This window comes from Bombina bombina, chromosome 2 (assembly GCF_027579735.1).
Source record: "Bombina bombina isolate aBomBom1 chromosome 2, aBomBom1.pri, whole genome shotgun sequence".
In the NCBI taxonomy this organism is placed as follows: Eukaryota; Metazoa; Chordata; class Amphibia; order Anura; family Bombinatoridae; genus Bombina; species Bombina bombina.
In genome coordinates this window covers 1256458442-1256480973 of record NC_069500.1, presented here as the reverse complement: position 1 = coordinate 1256480973, position 22532 = coordinate 1256458442, and the positions used below count along the sequence as shown (strand labels likewise).

Below are 22532 nucleotides of genomic sequence, written 5' to 3'. Positions count from 1 at the left end.
TGTAACTATTAGTTATATTGTAGCTATATTAGGGTTTATTTGATAGGTAAGTAATTAGTTTTAAATAGGAATAATTTATTTAATTTTAGGAATATTATTTTGTTTAATTAAAATGATATTTAAGTTAGGGGGTGTTATGGTTAGAGTTTGGTTTAGGGGTTAATAATTTTATTATAGTAGCGGCAACATTGCGGGCGGGAGATTAGGGGTTAATAATTGTAGGTAGGTGGCGACGTTGTTAGGGAGGGCAGATTAGGAGTTAATAATATTTATTATAGTGTTTGTGAGGCGGGAGTGCGGCGGTTTAGGTGTTAATACATTTATTATAGTGGCGGCGAGGTCCAGTCGGCAGATTAGGGGTTAATAAGTGTAGGGAAGGTAGCGGTGACATTGGGGGGGGCAGATTAGGGTGTAATAAATATAATATAGGTGGCGGCGATGTTGGGGGCAGTATATTAGGGGTTCATAGGGATAATGTAGGTTGCGGCGGTGTACGGAGCGGCAGATTAGGGGTTAATAATAAAATGCAGGTGTCAGCGATAGTGGGGGCGTCAGATTAGGGGTTAATAAGTGTAAGATTAGGGGTGTTTAGACTCAGGGTTCATGTTAGCTTGTTAGGTGCAGACTTAGAGAGTGTTTCCCCATAGGAAACAATGGGGCTGCGTTAGGAGCTGAACGCTGCTTTTTTGCAGGTGTTAGGTTTTTTTCCAGCCCAAACTGCCCCATTGTTTCCTATGGGGATATCATGCATGAGCACGTTTTGCCAGCTTACCGCTACCGTAAGCAACGCTGGTATTGAGAGTTGAAGGGAAGGTAAATTCTGCTCAACGCTCCCTTTTCTGAGCCTAACGCAGCTACTCAAACAACTCTATAAATTTCAGCGTTGTTTGAAGGGTGCGCTGGGGAAAAAAAGCAGTGTTAGCTACGCAGATCTTTACCGACAAAATTCTAAATCTAGGCGCTAGTTTTTCAAATAAAGATACTTAGAGAACGGAGAAAAATGATAATAGGAGTAAATTAGAAAGATGCTTAAAATTGCTTACTCTATCTGAATCATGAAAGAAAAAATTGGGGTTCAGTATCCCTTTAATATGCTGTTAAAGGGGGATAACACTTTTGTTTCTTGCTTCTAGCAGAGGACATGTTATTATGTATCACAGTCTTTTTTAATGAATATTCTTGGGATAAAAAATAAATATTTGTTGTTATTTTTGTGGACTGCCCCTGTCAATCAATATCAGCCAGTGAATTTCTATTTGATTGCTAGTATTGTACAGATGTAAACTTACTGTTATTTTTAAAATCAAAATAATTTTATTTTCACCTTTTTATGTGCAATAAAAAAAAGTTTATTTTTTTCCAACGTTTATAAGTCCACAATAGAATGTATGTTTCCTTTAAAACATTTGTGTTTTCATACAAATACTCACCTCATTCATTTGCTCTTGTGTTAGAGACACAGAACAATTTCTTTTAAATCTACCTTCTTTGTATTTCTGTGTTATAAAAAGTCTTCTCTCTGCCATACTGGAGGTCATATGAATCATGTTACCAGGTGTCAAATTTGCTTCCCAGTAGCCATTAACCCTTTCATTTCCCACCACTATGAAAAGCTGCAAGACAAAAATACCAAAATAAAGCAGTTGCATTCATACCCTACTATTGCATGTATATGTTTGCAGCAGTGAAACATTATCATAGGATATGTCATGAGCTATCTATCTATGGGCTAGATTACAAGTGGTATGTTGTGCTCATGTTTGAGCGTTAAAACCGCTATTAGTAAGTTTTTTGCGCTCAGAGATCCATTCTCGTATTACGAGTTGGAAGTAAAACGTTTGCACTCACGTGTTCGCAAAGTTGCAGTAACAGATAGGCTTTGAGAAGTCGTAAACGCAAAATCACATTCGCCCTTAGACTTCAATGTAGTCGAAAAAGTTAAAATTAGCACCCACAAGTCACGCAAACACAATCGTAGGGCTCCATGTAATAACAGGCAGGCGGACAGCTTCTCAACTCACAAAGCTGTCCGCCCGCCTTTGCTACACACGGGCAGTGGATCTGTTGATCTGCTGGCCTGTATGTATAATTACACACTCATCGGAGTGTGTAATGCCCACCCCTTCATTTGCGCGACTGAAGGGGCTGTCAATCAGAGGTGGTGTAGGATGTAAGAAGCAGCGGTCTAATGACCGATGCTTCTTACATTGCGGGAACCGGCCCCACAAGGGCGCCGGTGCCCATAGTCATTTAAAAAGTCATACATGGAGCCCATAGTCATTTAAAAGCGCAACATACAAAGATAATATTGCATATTTCATAATCCAGTGTTCTGCAAAATATGTTCTATTTATTCTTAAAGAGATATTTAAATATATCTGATGGGTTTTTTTTGCACTTATATATATTTATACCTATATATATCTTGAGTAAAATAAGATGTTTTTATATTAGCACTAAAATACAAATCTGTATTTTTCCTTGGAAACCACATGAAAGATTGGAATATTCATTTAATCAGAGGGATAATAATTTGAAAATTCATTTTCTGTCTTGGCTGTTTTTTTTTAATCTATTACTTAAAATGGAGTTTGCAAGAAAGGAGAATGTTTGTGTGGGAACTTTAAGGGACATGTAACCCAATTTTTTCTTTCATGATTTGGATAGAACATACAATTTTAAACAACTTTCCAGTTTACTTCTATTATCAAATTTGCTTCATTCTCTTGGTATCACTGGTTAAAGGAGCAACAATGCACTACTGGTTTCTAACTGAACATGGGTGAGCCAATGACAATCAGTATATATATGCAGCCACCAATCAGAAGCTCCTGCACGTTCTTAGAAAAAACCTTTACATGAGAAGAAAGCAAATTAAATAATAGATGTTAATTGGAAAGTTGCTTAAAGGGACATGAAACCCAAATTTTTTTCTTTTATGATTTAGATAGAGCATGTAATTTTAAACAACTTTCTAATTTACTTCTATTATCTAATTTGCTTCATTCACTTTATATCCTTTGCTTAAAAGCATATCTAGATAGGCTCAGTAGCTGCTGATTGGTGGCTGCACGTAGATGTTTTGTGTGATTGGCTCACTTATATGCATTGCTATTTCTTCAGCAAAGGATATCTAAAGAATGAATCAAATTAGAGAATAGAAGTAAATTTGATTGTTGTTTAAAATTGTATTTTTTACCTGAATCACAAAATATTTTTTTGGGGTTTAGTGTCCCTTTAAAATTCTATGCTCTGTCTAAATCACGAATGTCTTATTATGACTTTACTGTCCCTTTAAGTGACAAGTCCATTTAAAGGGATATACCAGCCAAAATTGGAAACCACATGGGTGTATTTTGGTATTGAACCGAAGCAATTTTGTAATATACATGCATTAGCAAAAATGCTTCTAATAAAAGCTATAGCTGTTTCAAAAGTGTATTTAAGTATGCACCGTGCACCAGCATTTTAAACACAGCACTTGCTCAGAGAGTCTAAGGTGCTTGTAGCATCTATTAATTACTCAATTTGTTACTTGCTGACATGATACAAGCCCCAGTGGTGATCTGAGCAGCTGCAATATTTAAAATGTGGGTGCAGTAACAATATCTAGTTATGCTTCACATGCACGCGCAGAGAAAAATGTTAACACTAAAACAGTCATAACTTTTACTAGAAGCATTTTTGCTAATACATGTATATTGTAAATATGTTTCTATTCAAAGATGTTATTAATCTATGTACATTTATATTTTGACTGGAATGTCCCTTTAAATAGCAGTTTTGCATAGTGCATCTGATGTAGGTCCGTATTTCTATGCAAAAGAGCACATGAAAACATACAGATGTGCTACTTATGAGGTTTTGTATGATGTTTCATTATCAGGTGCTCACTTGCATTCATATTTCACTCAGGTTTGATTTACATCCCTTAAACACTCAATACATTTTAATTCCTGCTGCAAATTGCCTTAGCAATTTATTTTATTCACCTCTGTAATTTTTATAACTTTAACAAAATGAGCACATTACCCATTTTACAGCTAAATAAAAGCATGTTACATTTACATAAATAGGTGCAAACGAACAAAGTGATGTTGCAATATATAATATATCATCTGTTGTTTGCGGTATTATTAACCAGTTGTTCTAACTAAAAACATAATAAAATTACCTAAAATGAAAATTATATATAATACATTTTTAACAAATGTTTGAATATGAATACACATACCCTTCCTGTACATACATTGAGGCCTATTTATGAAATGTCTGTCGGACCTGATCCGACAGTGCGGATCAGGTCCGACAGACATCGCTGAATGCGGAGAGCAATACGCTCTCCGTATTCAGCATTTCACCAGCAGCTCTTGTGAGCTGCTGGTGCAATGCCGCCCCCTGCAGACTCGCGGCCGCCAGCAGGGGGTATCAATCAACCAGATCATACTCGATCGGGTTGAATTCCGACGATTCCTGTCCGCCTCATCAGAGCAGTCGGACAGGGTTATCGAGCAGCGGTCTTCATAACTGCTGTTTCTGGCGAGCCTGCAGGCTCGCCAGAAACACGGGGCATCAAGCTCCATTCGGAGCTTGATAGATAGGCCCCATTGTCTTGATAAATAAGTGTGTTCATATGCAAACACTTGTTAAAAACACAATACATATATTTTTTTAATTTTAGGCAATTTTATTATGTTTTTAGTTAGAACAACTGGTCAATAATACCCCAAACAACAGATGATATATGATACATTGCAACATAACTTTGTTCATTTGCACCTATTAATATTTTGTCACAATTTAGCCAATGATTGGTAATTTGTCCTCCTTCAGGGGGTGTGTACTGCTAACTTTTGTTTTTCAACTTGAATACAGCTTGATGATACGGCTTTGAACGCCAAGAAACTCGTTGCAGTTTTTAACTAAGAAAAAAGCTTATTTTTAATACCGCAATTTGTCAGTTTGTATCATAAACTGACACAGGATATTTCCACATACGCACACGGTTTAGTGTTCGTAGAGACCCAAACCAGTAGAAGCAGTTGTTGGTTGTGTACTGGACACATCCTCTATGAGGGAATCATAGTGATCAGTGACGTATGACTGTTTGAGCAGAGACAACCTGAGAAGTTACTAGAACTTATCCGAGAAGGGGAGCTAGCCGTGCGGCTCTTATAACCCAGCCTGCCTGTTAAGCACATTTACACTGTGCTTTCCATCAAGTCAGTTGATATCACCTTATTTTATTATTCCTGTGTGTGATGATACTACACCATGAGGTGCCTCTGTTTTTTCTTATATTTTTAGATACACAGGCCTCTATTTATCAAGCTTTCTACTTACCTGCATTCGACGGCCCCAATACGCTCGCCTAAGATCGCATAACACCGCCGCCGCTGACTTGAATACGTTCGCCAAATTTATGAAGAAAGCTGTCAAAAAGTATGGTGCAATGAGCAGCGGACTGTTGTTAACTAACAGTCATCGATCTCGCTGCTCTTCGGCTTATTCGCAGCTTTCTTGCTACCCTGTCACTAAGCACCCACACTATACTATACAGTTTTACCCCCTAAACCGCCGCTCCCAGAGCCCCCCGCAACTAAATAAACTTATTAACCCCTAAACCGCCGCTCCCTGACCCCGCCGCAACTATAATAATTATATTAACCCCTAAACCGCCACTCCCGGAACCCGCCGCCAACTACATAAAGTTATTAACCCCTATCCTGCCGATCCCGGACCCCACCATAACTAAATAAATTGTTTAACCCGTAAACTGCGCAACCCGGAGCCCGCCGCCACCTACATTATATATATTAACCCCTATCTTGCCCCCCCTACACCGCCACCACTATAATAAAGTTATTAACCCCTAACCCTAACACCCTAACTTAAATATAATTTAAATACATCTAAATAAATATTACTATTATTAACTAAATTATTCCTATTTAAAACTAAATACTTACCTATAAAATAAACCGTAAGATAGCTACAATATAATTAATAATTACATTGTAGCTATTTTAGGCTTTATTTTTATTTTAAAGACAACTTTGTATTTATTTTAACTAGGTACAATAGTTATTAAATAGTTATTAACTATTTAATAACTACCTAGCTAAAATAAACACAAAATTACCTGTAAAATAAAACCTAACCTAAGTTACAATTACATCTAACACTACACTATAATTAAAATAATTACATAAATTAACTACAATTAAATAAAACTAATTACAATTAAATAAAATTAACTAAAGTACAAAAAAAAAAAAACACTAAATCACAGAAAATAAAAAAAATTACAAGAATTTTAAACTAATTACACCTACTCTAATCCCCCTAATAAAATAAAAAAGCCCCCCAAAATAATAAAATTCCCAACCCAATACTAAATTACAAATAGCCCTTAAAAGGGCCTTTTGCGGGGCATTGCCCCAAAGTAATCAGCTCTTTTACCTGAAAAAAAAAATACAATACCCCCCCAACATTACAACCCACCACCAACACACCCAACCCTACTCTAAAACCCACCCAAACCCCCCTTAAAAAAACCTAACACTAACCCCCTGAAGATCACGCTGCCTTGAGCTGTCTTCACCCAGCCTGGCACAAGTGGACCTCCAGAGGGGCACTTGTGAAGACTTGTGAAGGGCTGGGGTGAAGACGGCTCAAGGTAGGTTGATCTTCGGGGGGTTAGTGTTAGGTTTTTAAGGGGGGTTTGGGTGGGTTTTAGAGTGGGGTTGGGTGTGTGGGTGGTGTGTTGTAATGTTGGGGGGGTTGTATTTCTTTTTTTTACAGGTAAACGAGCTGATTACTTTGGGGCAATGCCCCGCAAAAGGCCCTTTTAAGGGCTATTTGTAATTTAGTATAGGGTAGGGAATTTTATTATTTTGGGGGGCTTTTTTATTTTATTAGGGGGCTTAGATTAGGTGTAATTAGTTTAAAATTATTGTATTTTTTATTTTCTGTAATTTAGTGTTTGTTTTTTTTACTTTAGTTTATTTTATTTTATTGTATGTAATTGTAGTTAATTTAATTTAATTTATTTAATTGTAGTGTTAGGTGTAATTGTAACTTAGGTTAGGATTTATTTTACAGGTACTTTTGTATTTATTTTAGCTAGGTAGTTATTAAATAGTGAATAACTATTTAATAACTATTTTACCTAGTTAAAATAAATACAAAGTTGCCTGTAAAATAAAAATAAATCCTAAAATAGCTACAATGTAACTATTAGTTATATTGTAGCTATCCTAGGGTTTATTTTACAGGTAAGTATTTAGTTTTAAATAGGAATAATTTAGTTAATAATAGTAAATTTATTTAGATTAATTTAAATAATATTTCAGTTAGGGGGGGGTTTAGGGTTAGGGTTAGACTTAGGTTTAGGGGTTAATAAAATTAATATAGTGGCGGCGGTGTAGGGAGGGGCAGATTAGGGGTTAATAAATATAATGTAGGTGGCGGCGGTGTAGGGGGGAGCTTAGGGTTTAATATATATAATGTAGGTGGCGGCGCTGTAGGGGGGGCAGATTAGGGGTTAATAAATATAATGTATGTGGCATCAGTGTAGGGAGGGAGATTAGGGGTTAATAAATATAATGTAGGTGGCGGCGGGGGAAGGGGGGGCAGATTAGGGGTTAATAAGTATAATGTAGGTGGCGGCGGGGTCCGGGAGCGGCAGTTTAGGGTTTAATAACTTTATTTAGTAGCGGCGGGGTCCAGGAGAAGCAGTTTAGGGGTTAATAAGTATAAAGTAGGTGGCGGCAGTGTAGGAGGTGCAGATTAGGGGTGTTTAGACTAGGGGTACATGTTAGGGTGTTAGGTGTAGAGATTTCCCATAGGAATCAATGGGATATCGGGCAGCAGCGAACATGAGCTTTCACTGCTGTTAGACTCCCATTGATTCCTATGGCATCCGCCGCCTCCAGGGTGGTGGATTGAAAACCAGGTACGCTGGGCCGGAAAAGTGCTGAGCGTACCTGGTAGGATCTTGATAACTTCCAAAAGTAGTCAGATTGTGCTGAACTTGTGTTCGGAACATCTGGAGTGATGTAAGCATCGATCTGTGTCGGACTGAGTCCCGCGGATTGTATGTTACATCACTATATTCTACTTTTGCCGGGCCTCTAGCCTTTGATAACTAAGGCGAATCAGGCTCGCCACAAATACGCTGCGGAATTCCAGCGTATTTGCGGTTGACAGCTTGATAAATAGAGGCCACAGACACAATTATTGGAAACTCAAGAGAGAAGCCCCTATGGACAGTAGAATTGGTCCCAATTGAGGACTATACATTTACCAGCATTGTATTTAACATTGCACATTTGCTTTTCTGTATATAATTGTGTTACGATTTTAAACTGTGTGCCCTACTTTAACTGGATATAGTGGAGCAGCTTCATTATGACCTTTTTCAGATTATTACATTTATTCTATGTATTATACTTCTTTTAAATCTGCTTCAACTACCTGTAAACAGAAAGTTGGAGCCATTTTCATGCATTGAAGGTTCCCCTCTAGCCACGCCTAAAAGTAAAGTTTTTCAATGTATATATCAAACTTCCCTATTATTATTATTATTATTATTATTATTATTATTATTACAAAAAATATATATTTTATTAAAGGGACATTAAACACTAGATTATGAGTGATGCAGTAATTACCGTTCCTGCTCGCATGCTAACACCACTCGACTTCTGCTCTTTCCATGGGTCCGGTAGCGCTCGTTTAAAAGTTAAAAGTAAATATTTTTCGCTTGAGCACTAACCCGGCTTGCACAAAGAGCAAAAATTAATATATCGTATTAACATACTCTCCCATTGACTTCAATGGAAAGAGAAAAGTGGAAAAAAACGAACACGCATACTTGCGCGCTAACCCGAATCGCCATAAGCCCCCTACTCTAATAACCCCTAAACCATTACATAGCCCATTGTGAAGGACCCGCTACACTATTAACCCCTAAACTGCCACACACACACATTGCAAATAAACCTTTTACACTATTAACCCCTAAACTGCCGCATACCTCACTGAAAAGTAACCCACTAAAATCTAAACCCTCTAATCTTTAAAAAAAATAAAATAAAAACCTTACCTGAAAAAGTAAAAAAAAAATAACCTGAGGGGGAGGAGCCAACCTTCACTAAGACAAGACGCACTTTTACAGAGCTCCTGATATATATTTATTATTTTTAAGAGATTTACTGTTTATTTTCTCCACTTCTCACTTTGCCTAAGGGGTGTACGTGGAAGATCTATCTATCACTACTTCTGGAAAGCAGCACGGCACTTACCGCCCTATCTTTCGAGTCCCGGGCTCTCTAACTCTCTCTGGCCTACAATGTGCGACGACACTGCAGCCTCCATCTTGAGTCAGATGCATAAACTAATAGACCGATATGGCGGGACTCTTAGTAACACACTGGCTGAATTTTGTAAGCCTCACGCCAGACATGCTAACAATCTACCCACCTTGATTACCCATGTGAGGAAATCTGAGGGCACAGAAGGCAGATTGGAACAGAGGCAGCTGCCATTTTCCCTTTCAAGACCGACACCTACTTGCTTGCAGAGCGTGGTCGCGAGGACCAGGGAGCTCACTCAGCTGGACACCGGCGGTGGATTGCGGTCCGTGGATGAACTGGGCAATTCCCTAATAGCTGCGCACCTTGAAGCCTCCGGAGAAATGCCGCTGACAAATGCGCTATGGAGCAGCTGCAGTTGGATACAGGAGCAGGGACCGCGCAAGACACCAAAATTCCTGCTGACACCTTGGAACCCGCTGGAGAGGTACGGACCGCACAACACACTTACCTCAGTGACAGATGGACTCAGAGCCTATGCGCTGTGTGCACGCTGGGATTCTCAGCACAGGATGGACACTGTAAGGGGGTGTGCATTATTGGGCCTCACACTACAAGTACAATATGCTCCCTGTAACCTGAGAAGTGGCATCGGCTAATTTGGAGTTCCCTATGACTATGCTAGCAGCTCTTGATCTACAGCATTTATGGACACTATTTTCAGTCTGAACATTCTCCCGCACACTAACTAGTGGACTGCTTGTTGTGCTGCTACATTTCTTTAGCCATAACAATTACTCTTTGCACAACTACCATAGACTTGCTTTGTCCTTTAATATTGCTATGCTCTGACTTTCATGTGTGTGGCCCCTATATTTGAGTCAGGGGCTCATTGATTCCAGGGACAATATTTCATACTATATGAGTAGACCTGCGTCTGGCTACGGAACCGAGGCATTATTACTTTAATAAAGTGGAAGTGAGCTCAGTCTCTTAGGTTACACCGCTGCAGAGCATACAGATGTTTGTTCATGATGTTTATATTATTGCCCATGCAGCCTCTCATTCGCAGCTCTTCCAGACAGCTTTTCCCCATAGGGCCATACTCTCATCTAGGTTGTAGTGCTTAAAGGAGCAATTTATAACTCTGGTTCTGTCTGGTTTACACACATGCTGAGCATTAATTATAGCACACTCATAATATAATGTGGACCACATCCATTTACATTAATCCAAAGAGCTCACTTATACTACCTTGCTTCCTGTTTTAAACTTACCTTCGCAGTGTACAGGCTATACATTTGTTTACATTTCAATATTCTCACTTTAATGATCCCATTGTTTGCAATTGCTTACCCTTAACGTTAACGTTCTCTGAATTCTAACTTGTCTATATTAGTCACTATTTCAGAGTCTCTTCTTATTATGGTGGAGCCAACATGTAGAAGGTTTTTGTATATTGTATCTCCTGTAGTTTTTGATTCATCAGTGCCATGTTTAATTGCGATATCCTACATTTCTAGCTCCAATGGGTTTTAGGATACTGTAAGCCCCTGCAAAACAGATCACCTATCACATACACATCTTATTTTGGCGCAATATTAATGCTTACATAGGGTTCTAGGGTTGTAGCACAGTTCCTAGTTATATGTTTACCCTAATACACTTGATTCAGAGGTGCTAAGCACCTGTCTGACAGTTAATGTCTATATGTACCCATAGATATCCCTGGTAGCACTCTAATTTATAACTCTCAACTATTTAACAGTACCTCTAGTTTGCGAGTCAGCTGTATGGCAGTAATGTTGAAGACTTTCCTCAGTAAAAGAATATGTTGCACATGGGAATGCTTTAAGTTTTAAACACAGTTTCTCATAAACTTTGACTGCTATATATCTGCTTAAAAATACTCTTCCAACCCCGGCTTACTGGTCTTGTATGGTGACACTGCCGGCGGCCGAGGCAGTGAGCCATGAGTAACATAATTACTCATATTTCAATATAAGGGGTTAGTTTCAACCCTCACATATCACTAACTGGACTGGGTTACCTATGCATATTTGTTCTCTTTCATTCCCGCAACATAACCTCTAAAGCCACATAAATAGTAGTTAAGAAATTGTGCTACAGCTTAATTCTTCTGTGAGCCTGCTAGAGCTATGATGTGATCTGCGGCTCTGTCACATAGCCGCAGTAGATAGGTTTCTGTTGCAGGCTGGACCTGCTCTGTTACTCTTAACACAATATTCATGGTATTCCATATAAATCGCATAAACCTTATTTAACTTACCACCTCCTCTCCCCCCCCCCCTAAGGTACCTCCTAATGTTGGAGGGCTATCTATATGGCTTATCTTGCCTATGCCATACTTTAATTATTTCTACCTGCATATTTCACCATAATTTCTACATAACAAACCTATATATTTACTCTTATTGGTGCTTACAATACCAATTTCTAACTACTCTAAACTAACAGGTCCAAAAGCGCCCATTCAACTAGCTAATTTTAGTTCACAATATTTCCCTTATTTACTTTAATAATTTATTCAATTTATGAGTAGTCCTGTGGATTCATTAATAGTCCCAGTTAATACCCCCCCTGTTCTATGCTGTATGAGTCCTCAGGACCTCAAGAACAAAAATGTTGTTAAACTTAAAAAATCGAGGTTTATTAATGTGATCCAAAAGTGGTCTCCTTAGGTACAATTTCCTTCTTTTGCTTTGTTACAACCTGTTACTTTTGTTGGTTCAAGAGTGATTTATTGTGTCATATAGAAGGTTCCTGAAAGACCAGTATCCTACCTGTATAATGCTTGCAGGCTATGTAACTTGTCGGCTATACATTTCTTTTATGCCTATTTTATTACTCCTGTAACATTGAAGCCTTACCTCATGTGACATTAGAACTGGTTATTATGATCTATGTATGCCTTTAGCTAAACCTCAATAAAAAATTATGTAAAAAAAAAAAAAAAATAACCTTACTTTTTAAAAAATAAATAAGTAACCTAACATTACTTAAAAAATTAAAAAAACTACCATTATTAAAAAAATAAAAATAATTTAACATAAAAAAAACTACTTTTACAAAAAAATAACAAATGACCAAAAGAAGAGTTACCAAAAAAAAAGAGTTATGCCCATTCTAAGACCCCACTAAAAAAAAAAACTCAAAATAAAAAAAAAACTATTCTAACACTAAACTACAAATATAGCCCTTAAAAGGGCCTTTTTAGGGCATTGACTTTGTGTCTTAGCTCTTTTTCTTAAAAAAAAAAAAAAAACTAAAAATCTCTACAATTAACCCCTCACCACCCCCCCCAAAAAAAAGTGCTAGGTTAGGAGGTTTAGATTTTAGTGGGTTACTTTGCGGTGGGGTGTGTGGTGGTTTAGGGGTTAATTGTGCAGAACGTTATTTTGCAATGTGGGTGTGTGGTGGTTTAGGGGTGGATAGTGTAAAGGGGTAGTTTGTGATGAGGTGGTGTGGTGATTTAGGGGTTAATATTGTAGAGGGGTAGTTTGTGATGTGAAGGTGTGGCAGTTTAGTGGTTAATAGTGTAATTTAGTGCAACTGTTTCCTCCTGACAAAAGTTTGAGCGGTAAATGAGTTTGCGTTTGTGCAAATAAAATTGCAATCATTTTAACAGTGCACTTGTAATATGGATTTGAACGTAAAGCACACTGAGATCTCGTGATTGCGTTTATGCTTCTAGCACTAACGATAGCGATCCACTGGTAATCTAGCCCCCCGAAATGCATTTTATAAAATTAGTATTGAGGTTATTCCCCACATGCCACCATGTTGAAATCTGTGTTTCATTACATTGCAGTACTAATGTGTTTGTAACTCTCCTTCAGATACCTTCAGTGTAACCTAGGTTCCAACAAGAAAATCCCCATGATAAGAGGGAAGTGCATGAAATGTATTTAGTCCTTAGTGTCCCTTTAACCTCTGCTCACCAAACAAAAAAGTGCAATTTAACCAGACTTTGGAAATATATATAGTCAAAAAAGTAAACTTAAATAAAAATAACAGGATGTATAAGCAAAGCTTCAATAACCAAATTAAAAAACAAAACAAAATGTCTAACAAAAACAAACAAAAACTTTCATGTGCAAGATATCAAACCGTACTAAATATAATAAATATGCCCATGAGTGATGTTGAAAATGATTTTTTAATAACTGTAAAATGTATATCACATTTTCCTTTAATAAATATTAACGTCACACATTAACTACATGGCATTTCCAATTTAGTAATAATGAAGCAAACTACGGATCATAACATTTAGGTTATATTTTATTTATTTTAATGACAATAAACAAATTACCTCAACAAGTTCATTGCTCCAGATGGTGGAATCCGATTTCAGGCTGTGCACTTTAGAAATTTTGCTTCCCAACGATCTATGCTGGCCTTGTAAAGTAGAGAAAATCATTAATTTTATGTTATTATTCATTTTGTAATTTTCTTAGCAATTTTATTGAGCCCAGATGAATTAGAGTAAGTGGAAAGGTGCATAGAATTTTACAGATACAGACTGGCTATTCCACTGCTACTAAATCAAGGTGACTGTACCATTATCAGCATAAAAACTCAGTTTAACTTATGTTTAAAATTAATAGTTTACAATACTAACGCACTGACTTCAAATAACATATTTAAACATAATGCACTTACTCACAAACACTTTATCTAGAAAACAGTCTTGCAGGAAGTATTTTTCATAAACTTCACCACTTAAAATATAAATATGGGTAATGTTAATAACTAATAACCTCTTGTTGCACTGTTTAGAATATCAGACCCTAGATTCAGTCCAGCTGATGGGTGAACTGCTGGTGCAATACCGCCTCCTGCAGATTCGCGGCAGGGGGTGTCAATCAACCCGATCGTATTTTATCAAGGTTAACTTCTGTCCGCTGCCTCAGAGCAGGCGGGCAAGTTATGGATCAGCAGTCTTTAGACTACGGAGCTTGATAAATATGCCCCTATGTGTTTATCAGAACTATTATTTGTGTGTGTTTGTTCTGGGGCTATTAAAATTAGACTGCTTACTATATTAGTCTGGAACCTTCTATCACTACACAAGACCTCTTCTTATTATATCCAATATACATGTTCAGAATATATTCTTGGACCTGCACTGTGGTATATTTTGCTGTATTTGATGTCTTTTATAAAACTCTATTCTTCTTGTTTAAGAGGGTTGTTTATTTAAAAGTGTATATTGTTTTTCTCTTGTGAATGTTGCAAGGCAAAACTGTCCATTATCCCTTCTGATTTTTAACCTAACAGTTGAGCACTATACCTGAAGTTATTTCCGACCTTTACATTCCATTATTCAGAACAAAAAGACATTGTACAAATAACAGACAGCCACATTACGAGTTTTGCGTTATGAGTGGCTCGCTAATAGCACTTTAATAGCACTGCTATTACAGGTTTGCAAAAACCCGGCATTTGCGGGCGATATGGCTGCGTTGAGCTCCATACAGCACACAAATACCAGCGCTGCTTTCAGCTGTTTGACGTGCTCGTGCACAATTTCCCCATAGACATCAATGGGGAGAGCCGCCAAAAAAAAAGCCTAACGCCTGCAATTGCGGACCGTAAAGCTCCGTAACGCAGCCCCATTGATGTCTATGGGGAAAGAAAATGTATGTTTAAACCTAACACCCTAAAATAAACCCTGAGTCTAAATACCCCTAATCTGCCGCCCCCGACATTGCTTACACCTACATTACACTTATTAACCCCTAATCTGCCATCCCCAATGTCGCCGCCACCTACATAAATTTATTAATCCCTAATCTGCCACCCCCAATGTCGCCGCCGCCACTATACTAAAGTTATTAACCCCTAAACCTAACCCTGTCTAACCCTAAGTCTAACACAACCCTAACACCCACTAACTTTAACCTAATTAAAATAATTTCAAATAAAAATGACAATTAATACCTAAATTATTCCTATTTAAAACTAAATACTTACTCACCTGTAAAATAAAACCTAAGCTAGCTACAATATAACTAATAGTTATATTGTATCTAGCTTATGTTTTATTTTTATTTCACAGGTAAGTTTGTATTTATTTTAAGTAGGTTGATTAGTTAGTAAATAGTTATTAACTATTAACTAAACTACAAAAAAGCACATACTAAGATACACAAAATGAAAAAAAGAAATTATCAAATATTTAAACTAATTAGCCCTTTTGCGGGGCATTGCCCCAAAGAAATCAGCTCTTTTACCTGTAAAAAAAAATAATACAAACAACCTCCCAAGAGTAAAAACCACCACCCACACAACCAACCCCCCCAAATAAAATCCTATCTAAATAAAGCTCCCCATTGCCCTGAAAAGGGCACTTGAATGGGCATTGCCCTTAAAAGGGCATTTAGCTCTTTTACATTGCCTAAAACCCTAAGCTGAAAATAAAACCCAGTGGGTGGGGGCGGAGCCTATAGCTGTTGCGGCAGGACGTGTTTGTTGGGAGCTCCTGCACTTAATCTACAATCAAGCTATATTTAAGGACTTGTTTCAACTCTTATTTATACTTTTCCTGCTGAGGAACCCAAGATAAACAATCCTTTATTATTGGAGAGAGATTCAGGAATCTACGACATTTCTCGGACCTGCCTATGCTCCTCAGCTTACTCCACTGCAACTAGCCACGAGGTTGAGAGGCCTCTTCTGTCTGACTGTCAGTGCTGTAGGGGCTTCCGCACTAATACTCCCCCAGGTCCCTGGGTCACCAAACCAGTTTATATATAACTGGACAGTTCTTACACACCTTGTGAATGATAGACAAGAACAGTAAAAGGAAATAATGGAGAGCACGCAACTAATTGCTACGCTGAGCTCGATTTTAGAGGTACACAGGATTCACCTCTGTAAAGTTATAGAGAAGGCTTCCCGTTTGGACTATAGTTGCTACAAAGATTGTGAGGAACAGCCGCAGGAACCAAATCCTCCTAGTCCCTGCCAGGAGTCCTGCATGTCAGAAGTCAAGAGCGCAGAAGCCTACACCATTCTGAAACCAGCAGGAGCACAAATCCCTGCTAAAGGGACCATAACTAGTGCATTGGGAGATGAGACTAAGCGGCAACGGGATCCGCATGACCAGAGCCCTGCTTCTACTTACCCTCTAAGGCAACACAGGGACACAGATCGTGGCTCACTCTTGACAGCAGCAAGACAAGCAGGAGGGAGCTTGCGGAGCACAGCGGTTAGCCGGAATGGGAAGATATCATGCCCAATGTCAAAGGACACTTTCCTGGTAACACAGCCCCCATCTGGGCATGCGGGCCATGGTCGCCGCATTTGGAGTATCTCTGGAACTGGCGGTCCCTTTATGTATAGCCCGCACAGTGTAACAGGGAACTGGTTTCGAGTACATGGTCCCCCTGCACTTAGATCACTACACATGACGCTCCCTGGGATGAGTCCCCAGGAGAGATTGGAACAGTCCCCGGATAGAATGGGGATAGGCTGAGGCATCCATCTTTAACAGAGTAAGAGGCAATCCTCACCCCTATCTCTGCTACATACTGTCTGTCGCTATTCCCGGTGCCAACAGGCTTATTCATGATGGTTGATTAGCCCCTTGTTTGTGGACACTTGAACTTTTTGCAGGACTTGGCACCTCAGGCACCCAGGTTAAAAATATTTAATGTGGGATGTGACTCGTGGTGTAATGGTATTCCTATCTCACAAAGTGTAACCATATGTTTATACTCACCATGTTTATACCTATGTTATTACCACTTTCCTACTTTATAGCAGTTTATTAAGTTTCTTTATATATATAGACTGTTTTTGGTGTGCCTGTCAATGGGTTTGTTTGTATATGAAAGTATACCCCTAAATTTCCTAATCTAAAACAGAGGGGGACAGCAACTCTCATAATAATATGCAGCAAAGTGCCTTAGCTCCATTGTTAGGCTCTCAACGCTTGCTCTGAGGGAATTATGCTAGGGTGTGAGTAACCCACACAGGCAATTATGGCCTCTATTCAGCTTTACAGAAGCCCTTCAACAGATGCTATCGTTAAATTATCCATCCATACCTATCCCTTCTTTAGTATAGTGCACAGCATCAGAGGTATGACTTAGTTCTTGTATAAACTTAATATGCTAACACATTTGGTTATAGAACGCTAAGGTTATGTTCAGTAGAGCACCTTCAGTTTCTGTTTTAGTAGTAAATCAGCCCACCAAGCTTCTGCGCTAATTTTGCACTATACCCTGCATGGAAAAAATATGATAATGACAGCCTGTAGTATAAATTGTCTCTAAATGTTCTCTGGAGGCTTTTATTAACTTGACTATGGGGGGCTGAACTTTTCTCCCTAAAATACTACACACGGTCATCTACTGTGGGGCTGGCATGCCTTATTATACTTTCCCATTCCCACCCATTTGAATAGACATACCAGTTTAATTTACTGCACCCTGGAACAAAAGAGACCCACCTTTTCAGTGAGTTATATTACTCCAAAGGCTCTTTTAGCCAGACTAACAGCAATCTGTCCTTTTACATACTCTACTTAGCTCCTGTGACACACGGGCTGCCCTTCATATGATATCATAATCATTTAATGACTAATCTACTTGCACCTATTCAAAGTTTGTTTTTTAGTTTTCTACAGTTGGTTGCTTGTTCTATGTGCTCATCTTGCGGTATTTGATGTCGATCAATTCCCATTTTGCACTACATTTAGGGTCCAAGAGTGGCCCAGTTTGTTGTTTTACTCCTTCCCCAAAGCCCCCGAATAGGCCATGAAATTACTCCAGGGGGCCCAAGAGAGGCCTCTATATATCTTAAGGGGATATGATTTCATTTAATGCCTTACTACATCATATGGGGAAACGTCTTAACAGAAAATATGAGGTTCACGTTTTTTTCATTTCACTTGTTTTCTTAGGCTTTCATTGTACAACTGCTTTGTCATATTATCTGAGCTTCACATTTTTGTCAGTGATTATGGCTTATTTATATGCTTGGAAATACGTGATACAAAATTGCCTGTAACATATGTTTTATAACCTCAATAAAAAATGTATAAACAAAAAAAAAACAAAAAAAAAAACCCAGTGGGTTTGTGCAAGTAAAGAGCTTGCGTAAAGGGATAGGGCTAAAATAAGTTACACTAAACACAACATAAATATATTAAAATAAAGTGCTACACTCAAATACAGTATACACTATCTAAAAAACTATTCATATAAATATTATTTCAAATATTTTATCAAGGTTAAATGGCATATCACAAGGTGCTTGAATGAAAAGGAATATATATATTTGTTTAAATTCGTATAAATGTCTATTTAAGTATGTATAAATCATTTTTATTCAATTTTAATATTTAATAATGTATTTTACTGTGTATTTACAAAAGCAGTTGGGTTAGCACGTAAGTGAAAACTTTTAGTTTTTTTTTTTATAATGGGCTCGATTGAAGTCCATGGGGAGAAGAAGATAGCGCAGTTGCAGTATCCCAATTCCTGAAGAAAGTCTACATTGAATTTTGCTTGCGTGTAAACCATTTACTTTCAACTTGTAACATGTGCGCTAACCTACATATGTTATAAGTTTACTTCTGGCAGTGTTTTTGCTCAAGCAAAATCGTTAAATGCCGCGGCACTTGTAATCTGGACCATAATGTGCACTTCGGACACATTGTTCTTTATTTAATATTTTTCTTTAATTTGTCAATATTAACAAGAGATTTAATCTAAAATCCCTTCATTTTTGCTGGTCTAGAAAAGTGAATCCCCTTCTGAATAATTTATTATATATGATAATTATTTTAAGGAATTCAATGTATAACTTCAAGGTATAGAAAGGTAAAAAATGAAATGTGCTTGGGTTCAATGTGAAATAGAAGCATTTTTGCAATATACTTCCATTAGCAAAAATGTTTAGTAAAAGGTATTAATGTTTTTCAGCAGCATACGCACATATCATGGGAGAGCCTGTGTACCAGTATTCAAACAGCTTTCCTTCTCAGAAAGCTGGCAGTGGTCTGTATTGCTTCTGAAGAAATAGGGTTAGATTACGAGTGGCACACTAACTGAAATATAGGGTATTTTGCTGCTGTCTGCACATGGTGGAAAATGCTCTGGAATCATGAGTTGAAAGTAAACACGTTTGCTTGAGCACATTCAAATATAATGCACGTTGAGTTAGCGTGACTTCAGAGCTCTGGTTAAATGTTACGCAAGACACAAAAGTTGCACAAAACACATAAAAAATACATGTGAAAGTACAGTTACACTCCTAATAACACTTTCTGATAAAAAAAATATGAAAAAAAAGTTATAAAGGTTTAAATATGTGAGGTCTCAGGCATGCAAATGGATTTAACATAGAGATACATGCATATTTCTAAATATGTATTTTAATGAACATATTTCACATTCCAGTGTTCATACAGGAAAATGTACTTTTTATTGTAAATCCATATCTCTATATATACCTATACATATATTCTAGACATGTGCGATTCGATTCGGTCCGAATCGAAATTCGGACAAATTTGTCGAATTCGGAGATTTGGATCGATTCGAATTTCCGAATTGCGGTAGTGCCGAATCTACCGAATTAATCCGAATTGATTCGGATGGATTCGGATGGCCGTGTATTACACTAGTATTGTACAGTATACTAGTGTAATACACAGCATATCCCCTTAACACTTACCGAAATCCCGAAATTCCGAATCAATTCAAACCAAATCAAACCAAATTGAACCGAATTTTTTACGAATCCGAAACAAATTCATTCGAGTTCTTCCGAATTTGAATCGATCCGAACCGAAATTCGAATTGGTCCGAATCGATCCGAACCTAACCGAATTTTTCGATGCTGCGCATATCTAATATATTCCTATAGATTTTGTCACATCTGTGCTCAGGGTAGAACCCTGGATGTCAAGTTACTGGTTCTCTCACTTTCCCTCTGAAGCCACTGGAGGGCTCTGACTCAGTCTGAGAGTTTCTTTGTGCTGCTCTGTGTACTGGCTAGCTCTTTGGCTCCAACTGCTTGCACTGCAATAAAAGGCAGCCTCACAACCACACGTTGCCATGAAATTGTGGTCTACACTCTTTTTGTGCCTCTGGCCTGTGCCTGTATAAAGTTATTCTGGTATATCTTCTGATTCCTGTACCTGGCTTGCCTCCTGGCCACTCTTTTTTTTATCTCTGCTGTGTTTAGATAAAGGATTGGACAGCTTCTCTGGTAAACTGAACTTGGCTTGTTTTCTGACTTCTCTTCTGGATACTCCCAGTATATGGTGACTGATTGAACTGATTTCTAGTATCTGACCCTCAGCTTTTCTTCAGACTTTTGTCTTGTTATCAGCCAGTCACAGCTATGAGTGTATCCAGTATCTCTACATCGGTATCTAGCTTCAGCACCCTAGACATGCAGAGGGCATCTGTCAAGCACCAGTATCCTGCTCCAGTACCCTCAGTAGCCAAGCCCCTCCAGAGGGTGTCTTTCAAGCATTAGTAGTATCCTGTTCCTGTCTTCGGCCCTCAAGTGGGCACTCCAGTCTCAGCCTTAGAGTGGACACAACTTCTGACCCAGCTTTGGTGTGGGTATTACTGCTGCCTAATTCTGTTTCCTTAATCTAATGCTCCAGTTACAATACAATAAACTTGCCTTATGTCTAAAAGAGGTAACATAAACAGTTTTGAGTGATATTTATAAGACAGATTTATCAGAGGTACTCATTTAAATCTATGAGTCTCGACCATCAGCATAGACATCATTCTTTCGGTGTTGTCCAAACATATTTTGTATATTGTGTTTTGCATCATTTTCTGAATCAAACTGCCATTTAGACTGCACAACTAAAGTTCTTTAAAATTCATTATTGTAACATATAATTTGAGGAAATATACTTAAGAGTTTGAAAAATGATGCTTGAAGTTCTACAATAATGTACTATGGCATATACAACTTTCATTTACCTGCACAGTCCTTGCAAATGACAACACCAAGATTGATAGAGGTCCAATCAGGATCTGAAGCACGACAGTCTGCACAACTCCTATTTGATTCATTGAACCAAACTTTTTCAGCCACTTCATAATCAGCTAAAGTATCCTCTATGGATTGGTCAATTACCTCAACCCATTCTTGTTTTTCTTTTTCTGATTCCGCAGTAAAACTGAAACAAAGGTAAATTCTAGGTGTTACCATTAATGGATATCAAACTTATTTCTATATATACGCAGTATAAATCAGCCAACGTTATGCATGCATAGGGCCAGATTACAAGTGGCGTGATATTTAGTTAACGTGCAGCCAAGAAATTTTTGTTTCGGAGGAATTTTTCTTTTTCTTTCATTTTTATTAGTGCATTCTATTGGATATTTGTGTCGTTAAAATAAAACAAAAATCTGATTTTAGTTACAAATGTGAATTTGTGCTAAAATGAATGCACATCTCTACTATTTAGCACTTTTACTCACACACAAACACAGCCAGAAGTAAACTTTTTGTGTAAAATATATATGTATACTTATATATCTATCTGAATTTTTTCAGGTCATAGCGTGGGTCTCGCTGGGAGCGGCAGGACCATGCTATTATGACCTCCCTTCCGTCAGCAGGCATCTTGGAATAGCACGGTCATTAAGGGGTTAAAAATACATATAACATTCCCCCTATGTGAACATTGGAACATTGGAATGTAAAATATTTACAGTATATATATATATATATATATATACACAGTAAAACAGATTTTTAAATATTCCAATTAAATAAAAAATATTTTTCTGTTTTCAGGAGTGGAGTGGAGTTGGGCCCTAAAGTGAATATACATATGTATATGTGTGTATAAATGCGTATAAATGTACACATACAAATATATACACATATAAACATAAATACACAGGTATACACATATATGCATAAAGACATATACAAAAATACACATGTTTAGACATGTATATGTATGTATCTATACATTATAGCCCTTTGCATTTAAATACATTGTCATACACCATATGCCTTTTAACCCTTATAACTTTTTTTAAATGTATATTCATTTTTTATCAGATAGTGTATATATGAGTATATCACTTTATATTATTCTATGTATATTATGTTTGGTGCACTTTTATTTTTTTAAATTTTTAACACTTTAGGAAAGGATTTAAGTTGCACTAACCTGATGAGCAAAAAAAAAAT

The 22532-nt window shown here is 37.6% G+C and overlaps 1 protein-coding gene across 1 annotated transcript in view; it reads right to left on the bottom strand.

Annotated features, from left to right (window-relative positions):
* ARAP2 (ArfGAP with RhoGAP domain, ankyrin repeat and PH domain 2) overlaps nucleotides 1–22532 on the bottom strand; it is a 626699-nt gene that overhangs the window by 359200 nt on the left and 244967 nt on the right. Inside the window, exons 11-13 of the mRNA XM_053704072.1 lie at nucleotides 21305–21504; nucleotides 13654–13739; nucleotides 1431–1613 (exon numbers count right to left, since the gene is read on the bottom strand). Coding sequence (XP_053560047.1) covers nucleotides 1431–1613; nucleotides 13654–13739; nucleotides 21305–21504 — 469 coding nt within the window. The remainder of the gene's footprint in view (nucleotides 1–1430; nucleotides 1614–13653; nucleotides 13740–21304; nucleotides 21505–22532) is intronic.